Here is a 13,545-nt window from a genome sequence, read left to right on the forward strand (position 1 = left end):
TTGGATGGATTGGAAAAAAGCAGGTTAGCAACATTAGCCCGTCTGCAGCCAGTGCCAAAGAGGTCGAAGCCTCTATGAACAACGCAAAATAAATATAATCTTATTGGATTAAGTTATTAGAGATAATTGGTCTTTTTCTTCAGCATGAAGCATTTTAAGTAAAGTTTGCTGGCTAATGAACTTTAAAGTCCCCACGAACCACCTTTTTAGCATGCTACAACAGTCTCTTTCAGTGTGTTCAGTACCTGAGTATGGGAATAAACAGAACATGAACTGCTTGCTATTTATAGGGAAATATAACAGCATGGACTATACAAGCATTGTAGTAGTGATGATGACAACAACATAACAGATATGCAAGTGTAATATTCATTGTTTTGGCATCCAAAACTTCGCTGCTAGAATCCTCATATTATGCAACCTTACTTATTAATTTTAAAAGAACTGGGACTTGACTTCCATCTCGCTACAGACAGAACAACTATTTCCCTATTGACAGCTGAATTAAGCAGAAATATATAATTATTTTGCTGAACATACATTTCATGATAAAGTCAATTAGAAGAGCAGCGTAGTATGCATCACATTTCAATTGCAGGCATAATCACAGTTTATGTGTTGAGAAAAAATAAAAATAAATAAATAATAACATGATTTTTCCAATTTATAAAATTGCAAATCTGTGGATATTGGAATTGTCACATTATACAGCAAGTAAATTGTCTCTTGTCTCAAACACACTTTCCAGTCCATGACTGGTTTCAAGATTAAGAGCTCACCTTTGAGCTTTAACACTGCAATGAACACTGACTTGATATCTATAAGATCTGCAGGAACTCTCCATCTTCATAACATAAATTACACACACAATAGAAAGCAGTTCGCAAAGAGTCACGGTTTGCCCCTGTGGAAATATATAATTGACTGTTGATGGTCACTGAAACGTTTTTATTGTTGTTTTACTCTTACTGGAAATTAACAGACAACACAAGTCAGTTCTGTTGAACTTATGACACTCGAGTCGACTGACGAGATTACTCAAAAACCCGGTAGATTTTGAACAGCCAGGAGAACAGCAACTCAGGCAGTCTGCCATTCAGCCCAAACCGTATGGCACACTAACACACTGCCACAACTGTCCTGCATGAGTCAGCTCCAAGCAGCTGAGGCCACAACTCACTCTTGCTCTTACAAACACACACACACACCTGTTACTTCCCTCAAACACACCAATCCATGTCCCCTCTGGACATACATGTCTCCCTTTGAAAAGCAGCAGGGAAACAACTATAACAGTCTGGTGAAAAACAAGTAAGTGTGTCTCTGCTCTGCTCGGCTGCCATCAGTGGTTTGGCTACGTTCACTTTCAATCCTGCTGCAGTTTGAGGACAGATGTACTCCCAACACACATATAAAAGGCTAAAAACAGCTAATGACTCAGATTTTAATAAGTGCAGGGAAGATGAGGAGGAGAAATGAGGGAGATGGAAAGTCAGTGGTTTCCACACAGGGGGGCATGGACGCAACATGCAGGTCTGTGAAACAAACAAAGCTATTGTTAAGTGCAGTTTGGCCTACAGAGAGCTTCCAACAGCTGGATTCGATTAGAGGCTTTCTGAAAAGGGGGCCGGCCCCATCCACACTGCACGTCTCACTTCTGAAGTTAGATTATGGATTTGAACAAAATAACAACACAAGCTCACACATTTCCATAAAGCTGCCCTGACATCTCGATTTCCTCGCCCTCAGCACCGAGCAGAGGTGACAAAAACCTGCTCAGCTGCTTCGGCCGTGTCCATCAGATTCCAGCTTTTTGCCTCATCAGCAACCTCAGGGCGTTGTTTTTTTTTTTTAAAGTAGTCGCATTCCTGAGGGGAGGACAATTCAACATTTAGTAAGACAAACAGCCTAACGTGATTATTCGGCCAGCATTCACAACAATGCCACTTCTGGACCCTGGGTGGCAACAGCTTGACAACCTGGGTCTGGGCAAGTGACAAGCTGTCAAAGACCAAGACCATGTTAGAGGAGATTTACAGTCTTGGAGGAGAAGAATCCAGGAGAGGATGATACAGGAATCAATACACATTGATCTCCAGTGTTTTCATTTGATCTCAGTATTGACCTGCACTGATCTCTGTCTCCACACACAATCTCTGCATGGGGTCAGTCTTGCCCTTTAAAAAGCAGGAACCACCATGTTCACTGGGAGGCAAAGGCTCCATCCATGTTACACAACAGCCACACATGGAGGACATTGCCTCACGCTGGAACATCTGATCCCACGTTGAGGGGGGGTGCACCCAGGTGGTGTCCCCCATTGGCTTTGACATGTGTCACAGAAAGTCTGTGGGTAGTTGGGCAGGGGGTTGTGTGACACTACACGGGGATTAGTTGTCGTTTCCCCCGCAGACACAGGTGCGACGTGCCGCTGGGACACACGGTGGTCCCGGAGGTTGCGGGAATGCGCCATTTCCCAAAAGCTGTGCACGTCCACGAATGCGCCAGAAACAGAGACTGAGTGAACCCGGTGGCTTTGAGCAGCCGGTGAGGTTAAGTGTGTGGTGAGACTGCTGCAGGGGGGGGGGGGACGTGTCTCACAGGTGACCCGGGAGACATTTAAGAACCAGCGCTGCTGTCCATCACGTTCCAAAGCCACGTTGGCTCGGATGGGTCAGCTGCGCTACCCCCCCCCACTGCGCTCCAGACTCCCGAGCGGAGCCTGAACTCGTCACTTCTCCCACTTCATCCCATTCAGAGCGGCTCTTACCTCATGGCGGCTCTGTCCTCGGGTCCAGGGGGGGCTGGGGGGTCGCACACGGCGGTTACCGACACTTGCTTTGTAGTTCTCGCTAAAAGTTCTCCCCGCTCGGGTTCGCGAGCAGATGAATGAGGGTCCGACCGGGCTGAGAGGAGGTGTCACAGTTCGCAGGCTATCCGGTGCAAGTAAAGGAAAAAAAAGAAAAGAAAACACCGAGACGGTCGAATCCTACATGTTCCGGAGCATCGCCGGCTCCGCGGGGGGGCGAAGAGTCACTGAGGAGAAAGCGGGACCAACGCGGCGTGTCTCCGGCTCTAGAGAAGCACTTGTGTCGGGGCTGTGCTGCCGCTCCGTGCCGCTCGGGTACCGCTCTGCTGCCGCTCTGTGCCGCTACACGTGATGCGTTCACGGCCGTCCTGGAGACTCCCCTCTTCGAAGCTATGCTGTCACAATATCAGAATGTATTTATTGCCAAGTAGATGTACACCTACCTGGAATTTTCTTTGGAATATAGGTGCATACAATGAACATAAAACATAAAAACACAATAAGTACTTCACATAAGAAAATAATAATAACTATATATAAAACAAAACAAAAATATATACAAGATATAAAAAGTTAAATAAAAAGTAAAATGCAAAATGCAAAACAGGAGAGAAATGTGACTGTGTAATATGCAATGTGTAATGCACTCATGCTTAATTGTATCAATGCCACAATGGGGGAAGAAAAAAAACACTTATGGCTGTTGCACATCGAAGGGAATAATGGTTGTGTGTGTGTGTGTGTGTGTGTGTGTGTGTGTGTGTGTGTGTGTGTGTGTGTGTGTGTGTGTGTGTGTGTGTGTGTGTGTGTGTGTGTGTGTGTGTGTGTGTGTGTGTGTGTGTGTGTGTGTGTGGTATACTTACTATGGTCTGAGCTCCTGACAGTACAGTCCCTGTCACCTTTAGTCGTCAGTCTTGGCCAATATCTTAATATGTTTACAAAAACAATGTTTACGAAATAAAGTGATGGAAAGATTATTAGTAGTTGGTCATGATGTTATTATTATAATAGATTGAGCTACGTGCTTAAGAAAGATATGAGAACTAACAACTTTCTTTGGCACCGTTATATTTCATTGTAGTTTAGCATATAGATTATAGCTTAAAAACATATAACTTCATGATGTCAGGATTAATTTAGGCCTTTTAAGCAGAGGCGGTATTTGTTTTTTCCTGCTTTATCTGCCCACTAATTTGATTTATATCTGTAGACTTGAGTATAGCATATATGGAGCTCCTCTGGTGCGTCTCTTATGTTTGCCGGTTTCAACGGTTGATCATTTCCAACGGGACCTGAAGGCAGCATTTGACGCAACTTGTGGGACGGAGCACGTACAGGTTGCCCCTGACAACTGAGTTGGATCCCTTGCTGTGTGTTTGTGTCTGTGATGTTGAGCTGGGACCAAAGCAGCCTGCAGATATTACAAAGCTCCAAGCAGCATATTGAATTTACTGTATATGCTCATGCTGCACGATAGCTTCAGATATAATATATGAATTAAATTCTAGCTATACATCAGCTCCATATAAACTCTAGGATCTAGGATCACGTCAGTAATCAGTAGTGATCATGTCACTGTGCATGAGACACCGGAAAATACACACAAGATAATTAAAAGTGTGTTATTCACATGACAATGGAGAATATGGTATGTGGTTGGAGATGTTGGGACAAAGACAGCTTCAACTATTAACATATAGACAAAGCAAACCAGTCAGCAACTATATACCAAAGATACATATAATTATGATTCATAGAAAATTGTAAGCATTTGTTACTGAAAATATTTAAGTTTATGTTCACTGCATCTGTGATATGAAATTCTGAATAAAAGGCCAGAGCTGCCGTGGCTCAAAAACGCAAGAAATTAAAACATCCAACTCTGAGAAGCTGAAGAAGCTGACATGTTACTAAATTAACTGTGTCATAGTTTCTGCCAAATCAATTGTCCAAAGATGTTAGCTGCTGCCAAAATTTTAAATAAGTAAATAATTTTTGATGATGCACGGTTAAAAAAAACAACAATCCTGAATGTGTGAATATGTTACATCTCTGCCAAGCTATCGTTTCTAAGAACAGATAAGATAAGCCTCTATTTGTATCATCTTCACTGGAGTGCAAGGCACACGTCACCATGAGAATGTTGATTAGGAGAGTGACTTGAAGAGCACAAATCCATCCTGTCTGACCTTGCCAATAAGACCCAGCTCAAGGCAAAGCCCTGGCCGGCCTTGTTCGGCCCTCTGTTTGAAATGAGGCCTCAGACTGTATCCGACCGGGATGCACAACAACCCGATAACTCTTGAATGCAGTGAGTAGCCTGTGTGTTGTTGTTTTGCAGACTCAACGCCTCCAATGGCTTTGAGGGATGAATATAGTATCAGAACTGAATTGAATAAAATGTGTGGGTGTGCTGACTATCACACTGACTCCGTTTCCGTGTGCTATTTGGTTCTGAAATAGAAACAAGTCATGAACTTGTGTGACTGAGCTGCAGTTGACTCAGCTGATGATGAACGAGCCACGAGCACGCCACCCACTCCTCACCGGCTCTGTTATTGTTACATCTAACAAGCTCAGACATTAAATGTCATTAAATCGGAGGGGAGGGGAGCTCGCTCTGCTGCCACTCTCGCTCCAGGACACTGTCAGGAAAAAAACAAAACAGAAGAGAGTCAGCTAAATGTGACATGAACCCTCTCAAGTCAGCTCCATATAGTCTTCTGAGTTCATCACATATTAATACAACACCCATACCTTGTCTTCCATCTTGTGGACAAAACATGAAATAACATGTGTAGCCTCTGACCAGCCAGAGAGCTCAAATGTAGTAGCCTGTGTACAGTTTAACCCTGTAGCACCCCTTGTTGTAAAATTACAACGTTACCTTTAACCATCCTAAAAAACAATCTGGCTTTATTTTTCTTGTTTTTTTACCACATTTACATAGTCATTGGGTCCTATTGTTCAGTCTCACAATGTTATTGGATCATACATTTGTTTATAAGTCACGCCTTCTGGCCATGAACTCACACAACCTCTCAAGGTTTCCTTCGAACAACATCTATTGGTTTCATTGGACTGGATTCATCAGATGCATGTAAGTAAAATGTCTTTTATATTTTTTTTGGTTGTTATTATAATGTCTAGAGCATGTACATATGTAGTTAGTGTGGAATAGATGCATCAAATTTCTTTTAGAGCTTATTATATAATTGTTGCAATTATACAACACTGGGTGAATGTGGTAGTCAAAATAGCTGGCTTTTTGCAGTGGGCTCAAACAGGTTGTGTTCCCTCCACTACACCACTGCCTGAAACAGAGTATTTTCTTTATACATGGATAGTATACATTCTACCCTTGTGTTGTGTTCTGGTCAAATTTGACTGATTTAAAAGTTTTATCTCTAAAAAATGTAGTTAATTTGATAAGCCTGACCTAAAATTCCATGACTTTGTCCATGGAACAATTCAGTTCTGGGGACAGGAATGTTCCTGAATGTGGGGTGTGGATGTAAGTGGGGGGGGATGCATGTTTTCCTTTTAGTATGATAATTAGAGCCATTAAACCATTTACATTTACATTTACATTTAGGGAATTTAGCAGACGCTTTTGTCCAAAGCAACTTACCAGGCAGACAGTATTGTCTGCATGGAAAACATTTCTACCCTGAGCACTTGGTCCACCACCCTATCTATTCCTTCAGGTTATGTACTACAATATATAAAACATATATTCATGTTAATTAATTGATATTTTATTTTCAGAATGCCACCAGCAAGGAGAGAGCCGCGATACACGGTGCAGGATGTTATTGACCTGGTCCAAAATGGAGAGAGTGAGGTTGAGATTGAAATCAGTGACACAGATGAGAGTGATGAAGACTCAGATGAAGATGTCTGTAAAGAAGTGGACAAAGAAAACCAACCACCCATGGTCTGTCCAGCTGATAATTACGTGGACATCGAGCCAAAAACAAGGAAACACACCATGCCCCGTGATGTCAGAGTGGAGGGGAATCACAACATCTGTGCTGTCAATTGGTATGACAGCAGGGCCGTCACACTTGTGTCATTCTTTGCTGGACCTGAACCTGTGCAGAAGATTCAACGCTGGGACAAAGCCAACAAAACCTTCATTGAAGTTGAGAGGCCTTACATTGTTGGTGCCTACAACAAGTACATGGGAGGTGTGGATTTGTTGGACTCATTTACAGCCAAATATAAGTTCCCCATCAAATCCCGTCGCTGGTACATGTACATCTTCTGGCACACCATCATCCTCGCTGTGATCAATGCCTGGCTGCTCTACAAGCGGGACTGTAAAGAGCTCAAGGTGTCTAGCAAAGAGACAATGAACAGGAGACAGTTTCAGGCACAGCTAGCATCCTCTCTTATCCTGGTAAACGCAACACTTCAAACTCCAAAGAGAGGACGGCCATCTTCAGGCAAAGGGAGCCCAGCAACACAGTCAGTGACATCAGGAAGCCCTCTGAATGCTCAGAAGAGGCCATCCAAGAGATGTGCAAACCTCCCATTGGATGTACGCAAGGACCTAGTTGGTCATTTCCCAAGGAAGACAGGGAGAGGACGCTGCAGACAGTGCAATAAAGGATACACCAACACGCAATGCAGAAAGTGTGATGTTCGCCTTTGCTTTTTAGACAACAGGGACTGTTTTTGGGACTTTCACCACCAATGAAAGTCTTCATGACCAATGTCATAAAAAGAAAAAAAGAGGGAAAAAACGCGCTTTTTAAGAGTTTTATCTTGTTTAATATTTTTAATAATTTTAATAAATGACTTAAAAATAAAAATATGACTAATGTGTGATTATTATTAATGTTATATACCGTTATGGGGCTAAGTAAGCAATCAACCCTGCAAATGAACCCTTAGTTGTTCTGAATTGTTCACACAACGTGAGTACAAATACAGAAATCCTGCTCCCAACTAAGCCCAATGTTGCAATATTACAACATTTCTCTAAAAACGTACATAAACTTTTTTTTTTTTAAAAAACTTTCATTTCTGCATCAAAGGCCTCATACAACATGATCTGAAAGGTCAAATAATTTTTTTTTTAGGTTTTTCTATATTTGGGTCTTACAGGGTTAACAGAATAATGTCCTTATGAACCAATTTAAGCCGCTTAACTTGTATATATAATTCACAATAAACATATCAGGGATGTATGTGAGACATATTCCATATTATATGTATTTGGCAGCTTTGGTTATAAGCAGGTCAGCAAATTTAATTGAATACAGCGCCTTTCTCAATTCAGTGTTACAAAGTGCTTCACATAAGTAAAATAACACCAGGAATTAGTAATACACTATGAATGTATATGATAAAAGACTTTAAATAACAGACAGATAATGAAGCACATGGATTCAAACACTACAATGCACATGAGGAGACAGGAGCCAGTGTGAATAAATGGCTTTTGAGTTGTTTGTCAAAGGCTTCAATAAATGCTGTAAATCTATAGGGAGAGTTATCCATAATGTGTGGGCCTCAACTTTGAAGCACCAGTTGTCCCTGGTCAGAGGATCCAAGTGACCTTTCCTATGGATTGAGTAGGTCAACAATGTAAGCAGGGGCCTCAAAATTCAATGCTTTATATATTGTAACGCATATTTGGATCTGACACGTGTGGTTAGTTTATCAAAACCCAACAATACAGTATCAATACAGTAAGCACATCGAATTAGCCTGACCTCTACCAGCCAAAGCAATGCTCACATTTTAATATTATAAGTATAATGTATATTGTTAATTGGTTAAAATAAGTAAAACATATACACGTATGTAACCTAATTTTTACATTGTTGTATTGCTGTGATAATGATCTGAATACTTCCTCCACGTAAAAGGACTTCATGGTATCCTCTGGTTTGAAAAAATGGGGTGCACCAGGGTAGACAAAACAAGCAACTGTCTGGCGCCCCAAGCTGAAAGGCTGCCTACAGAGTAACCTTGCTGGTCAACGGCAATGACTTGTTTTTAAGAACCCCCTAAAATCCTTCTATGTGGCAATTTCAAGAAAACAAAGGAGTCACTGAGAGGCTGAGGTCAGGCCTAAAAGTTTGAATGACGTGCTAATCAAAAAAATCATGGAAATACTGAAAAATGCATTTCAATGTTGAAACTTTAAAAGAAAAACAAGATCATCTCATTGTAATGTACACAAACTCATAGATTAAAGCAATCACAGTGATCAAGTGGAAAATAGCATAGCGGTCAACAAAAAATATGGCGTCCCCAGTCACCCCCTAAAAGGTGAACAGGTGCTCATTTAAACTATAACCCCCACCTATATCACATGTGACATACTTCCTGCCAAATTAATGATCAAATGATCAAAAATAAATGACAGATAACACAAAATCTAAATAATACCACTAAAATACAAACCCATTACACCTTGTATCATAACAAATAAATTAATAATAAAATTCTTCTCTAACTTATTCATGGTTCCTACAGCGGATGTACAGGAGACTCCAACATCTCCATGTTGGAAATTCCTAAATGAGGCCACATGCCGTTAGCTTTCTGCTTTCTGTCTAAATTTGTGAGCCCCAAAGGCCCTTCAAGTGCTCCTTTCTGGAACCCATAAGAAAAAGAAAAAGAATGATTCAAGATTCAAGAGTTTATTGTGATTCATGATTGGAAAATATTAAATCCGTCGTGGCGAACATTCTATTATGAGACAATTGCAGGGTAGAAGTGACAGTCCTGCATTCTGTTTGGAAAAGGCCCACGTTCGTCTTCAGTCAGATATAAGGGTGAACACTAGAGGGCGACGTGCTGTAAAACTCAAGAACATGAAGCACAGGAAACTGTTTGGAAAAGTTTCAAAACATATCTCCTCTGGAGTACAGAGGGGTACTTGGCCGATGGGTGTGGGTACAACTGCATTCAATTATAATCGACGTCAACAATAAAAAAACTAAAAAATGTTAAGTCTACCAAATAAACAGACATTTGATCATTAATTTGGTCCTCTTTTGTTGCAGTCCATATTTCACTTTCTTGCTGAAATGACAAACATATACACAAGCGAGTTATATAACCAGGTTTGATTCAGCGGTTCGTTTTGCTGAAAATAAAACGAACTTACTTTGCAGTTTCCTGTTGACGTGCATTAGCTTGACAAGGTGACCCGGAAGTTATTTCCACCATTGCTGCCTGTGATCTGATTGGCTGTGGGGGCGCTGCTGCTGATGTGGTGTTCACGGCTCAGAACCTGTTCGGCTGATTCCAACCTGTGATTCAAACTCTTTTCTCGCTACAACAGGAACTCGCGAAACGCAGTAAAATGCCTTTTTTCCAGACTTGGGAGGAGTTCGCCCGCGCAGCCGAAAAACTGTACCTGACAGATCCCATGAAGGTGCAAACACGTCATTTTATAACCACGGTAGCGATGCTAGCTGGGTAGCTCGTTAGCCGGCTAGCTCGTTAGCGACGCCACCGTGCTAACAGCTGCCCTGATTTACTTTTTAAACTTCTGAGCTGTCTGATTAACTTGTTGGTGTCATGTCCACAGGTCCGAGTGGTTCTCAAGTACAGACACTGCGACGGCAACCTCTGCATTAAAGTCACCGACAACTCCGTGGTAAGGAAACACACTTTTTAGAGTTAATAGTCATCTGTCCATGTCACAAAATGTTGGTGTAAAGTAGTTGTGGTTACTTTTCCGTTTGTGAAATGTTAAATCATCCACTTGGACATATTTCAGAAGATATTCCATAAACGATCTATTGCAGGTCCTGTGCGTATGAGTTCAATTTAATTGTGGTGTGTGAAATATGAATTTTGATGGCAGTTACGACTTCACAGTGACTTGTAACATGGTCACATCCAGAAGGAAATGTTAATCCACTCAAACAGCAACCTCTAGTGTTGTGTTGACCTATTAGTCTTGACTAATTGTATCAACACTCCTTCCCACAATGCACCAGTGCACTCATCTGATGACATGCTCATAGCTTTGCTGGTCGCAACGTAATGCAAAAGCATTAGACAAAGCATTGGACAAAAAGTAATCACAATTGTGTTCAGGAGGAAAAGTCAGTTATCACCAAATTTAGTAGACTTAATTCTTCGGGGAGCTAGGGTTGGGTGATATTGAAAAAAAATCAAGAAATTTTTTTCAAAGCAGTCGATATTGATATATATCACAATACACATCTATTCAGCTGCACTGCACTGAGGTGCATCACTATGCAGGTCAGCAAGCAACTCCACAACAGTGAAGTTAAAATGCAGTGCTGCGCCATAAACATGCAGGAGTGTGAGTGTGTGCTGGTTTGTGTCCCTCTTCACACACAAGCTGATAATCACAGGGGATATTCACCATCTAGTCCTATGATAAATATTTATTAATCAATGATGTCGGTTCGTGCCCCTCACTTTTACCCTGATGTCCTGTCTGTGAGCGTCATGTTATGTCTCGTGTTGTGTAGCAGGTTTAAAGATGTGTCTCATAAACTCTAGAGCGACTCAAACAAACACAATAAGTCCAGTACGTGTCCTAATAACTTGTAATCAGACATGTTGTTAATTGTTAAAGTGTAAAGTGAGCGCATGTCAGAAGAGTGAGGAGGAGGCAGATTCAGACAGAGACACAGACACAGGATGACTGGACCTGTATCTTGTATCAACCATGTCATGACATTTTCATCTGAAAGATTACACATATTCAGACATCTGCACTAGGGGGTCAGTGGTTCTGATTTCACCACTCAGTATCTGGTGTGTCCACAATAAGCATGGGGAAATGTTGTTAAAGGGCATGAGGACAACTGATAGTTGGACAATCAACTCTGCAGACTCCACAATCCCTCTTGGCTAACTCCATTTGTTGCATTGTGATGCTCAACGAACTTCGAAATGTTGTAGTGTCCTTTTTACACGACCAGCCCAAGTCTTTCCTGTGCAGTAACCATGCAGTGTGCTCACTAACACACATTTTAAGTTTTTTGTGTGCTCAGAAAAAGTTTGACATCTTTTATTTCAACTATTGAAATCTGTTTTCTTTCAGTATTCATTTCTATAAAATGTCAGGAAGAAAGGAGCATCTGTGTTATGTCTGTTCTATTTAGGGCCCTTGAAAGCCGTGTAGTTATTGATACAATATAGCTGCTTTCACACCTGCTCTGTCCTCATTCAGTCTCTTGTCCATCTCAACAGTGTTTACAGTACAAGACAGACCAGGCCCAGGACGTGAAGAAGATCGAGAAGCTCCACGGAAAACTGATGAGGCTCATGGTGTCCAAGGAGACGCACAGTGGTTCCATGGAGACCGATTAAAGATGCTCTAGCACTGACCTTCTCGAGCACCTGGACTGAGTTCAGAGGACACAGTGATTGTTGAGAGCACACTACCATGGGAGTCTGAGAGAGGGGCGATGGTGAAGAGGGACTGTGGCGAGTGTGATTTGGCCACCTACACTCATTTAATGCTGTCCGAGATGTGATGTATATATACTGTATATATTTTATTCTCTCCGGATTTGTTTATGAGAATACATTCTGAGTCATGAATGTCCTGTCATCCTACTTTTCACCGTTAAGCATTTCGATCACATCTTTGATAGTATTAATACTAAGTAGGGAAGGCTGCTGGGGATGTTTAGGAAATTTAAAGATGAGGGAAGGAGTGGGGTTGGGGGATTCTGGGACAAACATGTATGAAAAAGACAAATCCCTTGCGGCTGTCTAAGCAGTTATGATTTCTTAGAAGTTTGCCTTTAATGCCTTTTATTTATTTGTAAAGGGGCTGAAAAGGACGGACAGTGAGGCCATCGCATGTCTCACCTATTTACATCTTTGTTGCTATTTTTGTTTTTCCTCGTGGACTTGTGCCACATGGATGAAGAGGACCTTCTGATTTAACTGTGTGGAGAAGTCCACGATTTCAAGCCCCCATGCCTACAAATGCCATTTCTTATACAGAAAATAATTGCGTTACATGTTCAATAAATGTTTATTTACCCCAGTAGAGCTGCCATCTCTCCCATATTTGTCCTGTGGTGTGTTGTGTTTTATTCTGTTGAAAGACCAGAAATGGGAAACCTGCACAGAAAAGAACTGAGCAACAATTGTTTTTCAAGTTTTCAATATTTGATGTAGCTCTACAGAGCCAAAGGCAAATCCGCCATGAACCTGACAGTTGTTGATCTGATGACACCGCTGTAACCAATCCAGCTTTAGACTGAGTAAGGTCCTGCTTTGCAACTTCACATGGACACAGAAATAAAATAGAAATATAAATAAATGTAGAAATACATAAATGGCCATTTCATAACAAACTTAAAATATTCATTCATATACATATATATATTTATACTTTTATTTATGTATACTTAGGTAAATTGCTTTGACCATTGCTTGTGTTCTGTTTATTTGGCCCTTTGAGAAATTAATTTGGTCCCATACAGCACGAGTCGGACAGACAACCACAAGATAACAATGACACAATACCATCCAGCCCACTGAATAAACTGGATGGATGATAGATCGATAAATTGAAAGATTTTTGGAGGTAAAAGTAAAAGATGGCAAATTTCAACTTTTTACCATAAAATACAAAGCTTAAATAAAAACGTTACCCAAAACCATACATAATAGTAAAATATAATATTAATATAACAAGGTATATCACTCTGTAAGGCTCAGGCATTTCCCTTTCGAGATTTATTTAGCATTGCACTACTGGCAGAGAA

At 41.2% G+C, this 13,545-nt stretch overlaps 1 protein-coding gene across 1 annotated transcript; it reads left to right on the forward strand.

Annotated features, from left to right (window-relative positions):
- Positions 1-10,017: 10,017 nt before the first annotated feature.
- Positions 10,018-12,821, forward strand: srp9 (signal recognition particle 9). Its single transcript, XM_061091464.1, has 3 exons — positions 10,018-10,208; positions 10,365-10,433; positions 12,011-12,821. Exons 1-3 carry the CDS (start codon positions 10,137-10,139, stop codon positions 12,128-12,130), a joined length of 261 nt encoding a protein of 86 aa, XP_060947447.1. The 5' UTR covers positions 10,018-10,136; the 3' UTR covers positions 12,131-12,821.
- Positions 12,822-13,545: the final 724 nt, after the last annotated feature.

This window comes from Limanda limanda, chromosome 18, assembly GCF_963576545.1.
Source record: "Limanda limanda chromosome 18, fLimLim1.1, whole genome shotgun sequence".
In the NCBI taxonomy this organism is placed as follows: domain Eukaryota; kingdom Metazoa; phylum Chordata; class Actinopteri; order Pleuronectiformes; family Pleuronectidae; genus Limanda; species Limanda limanda.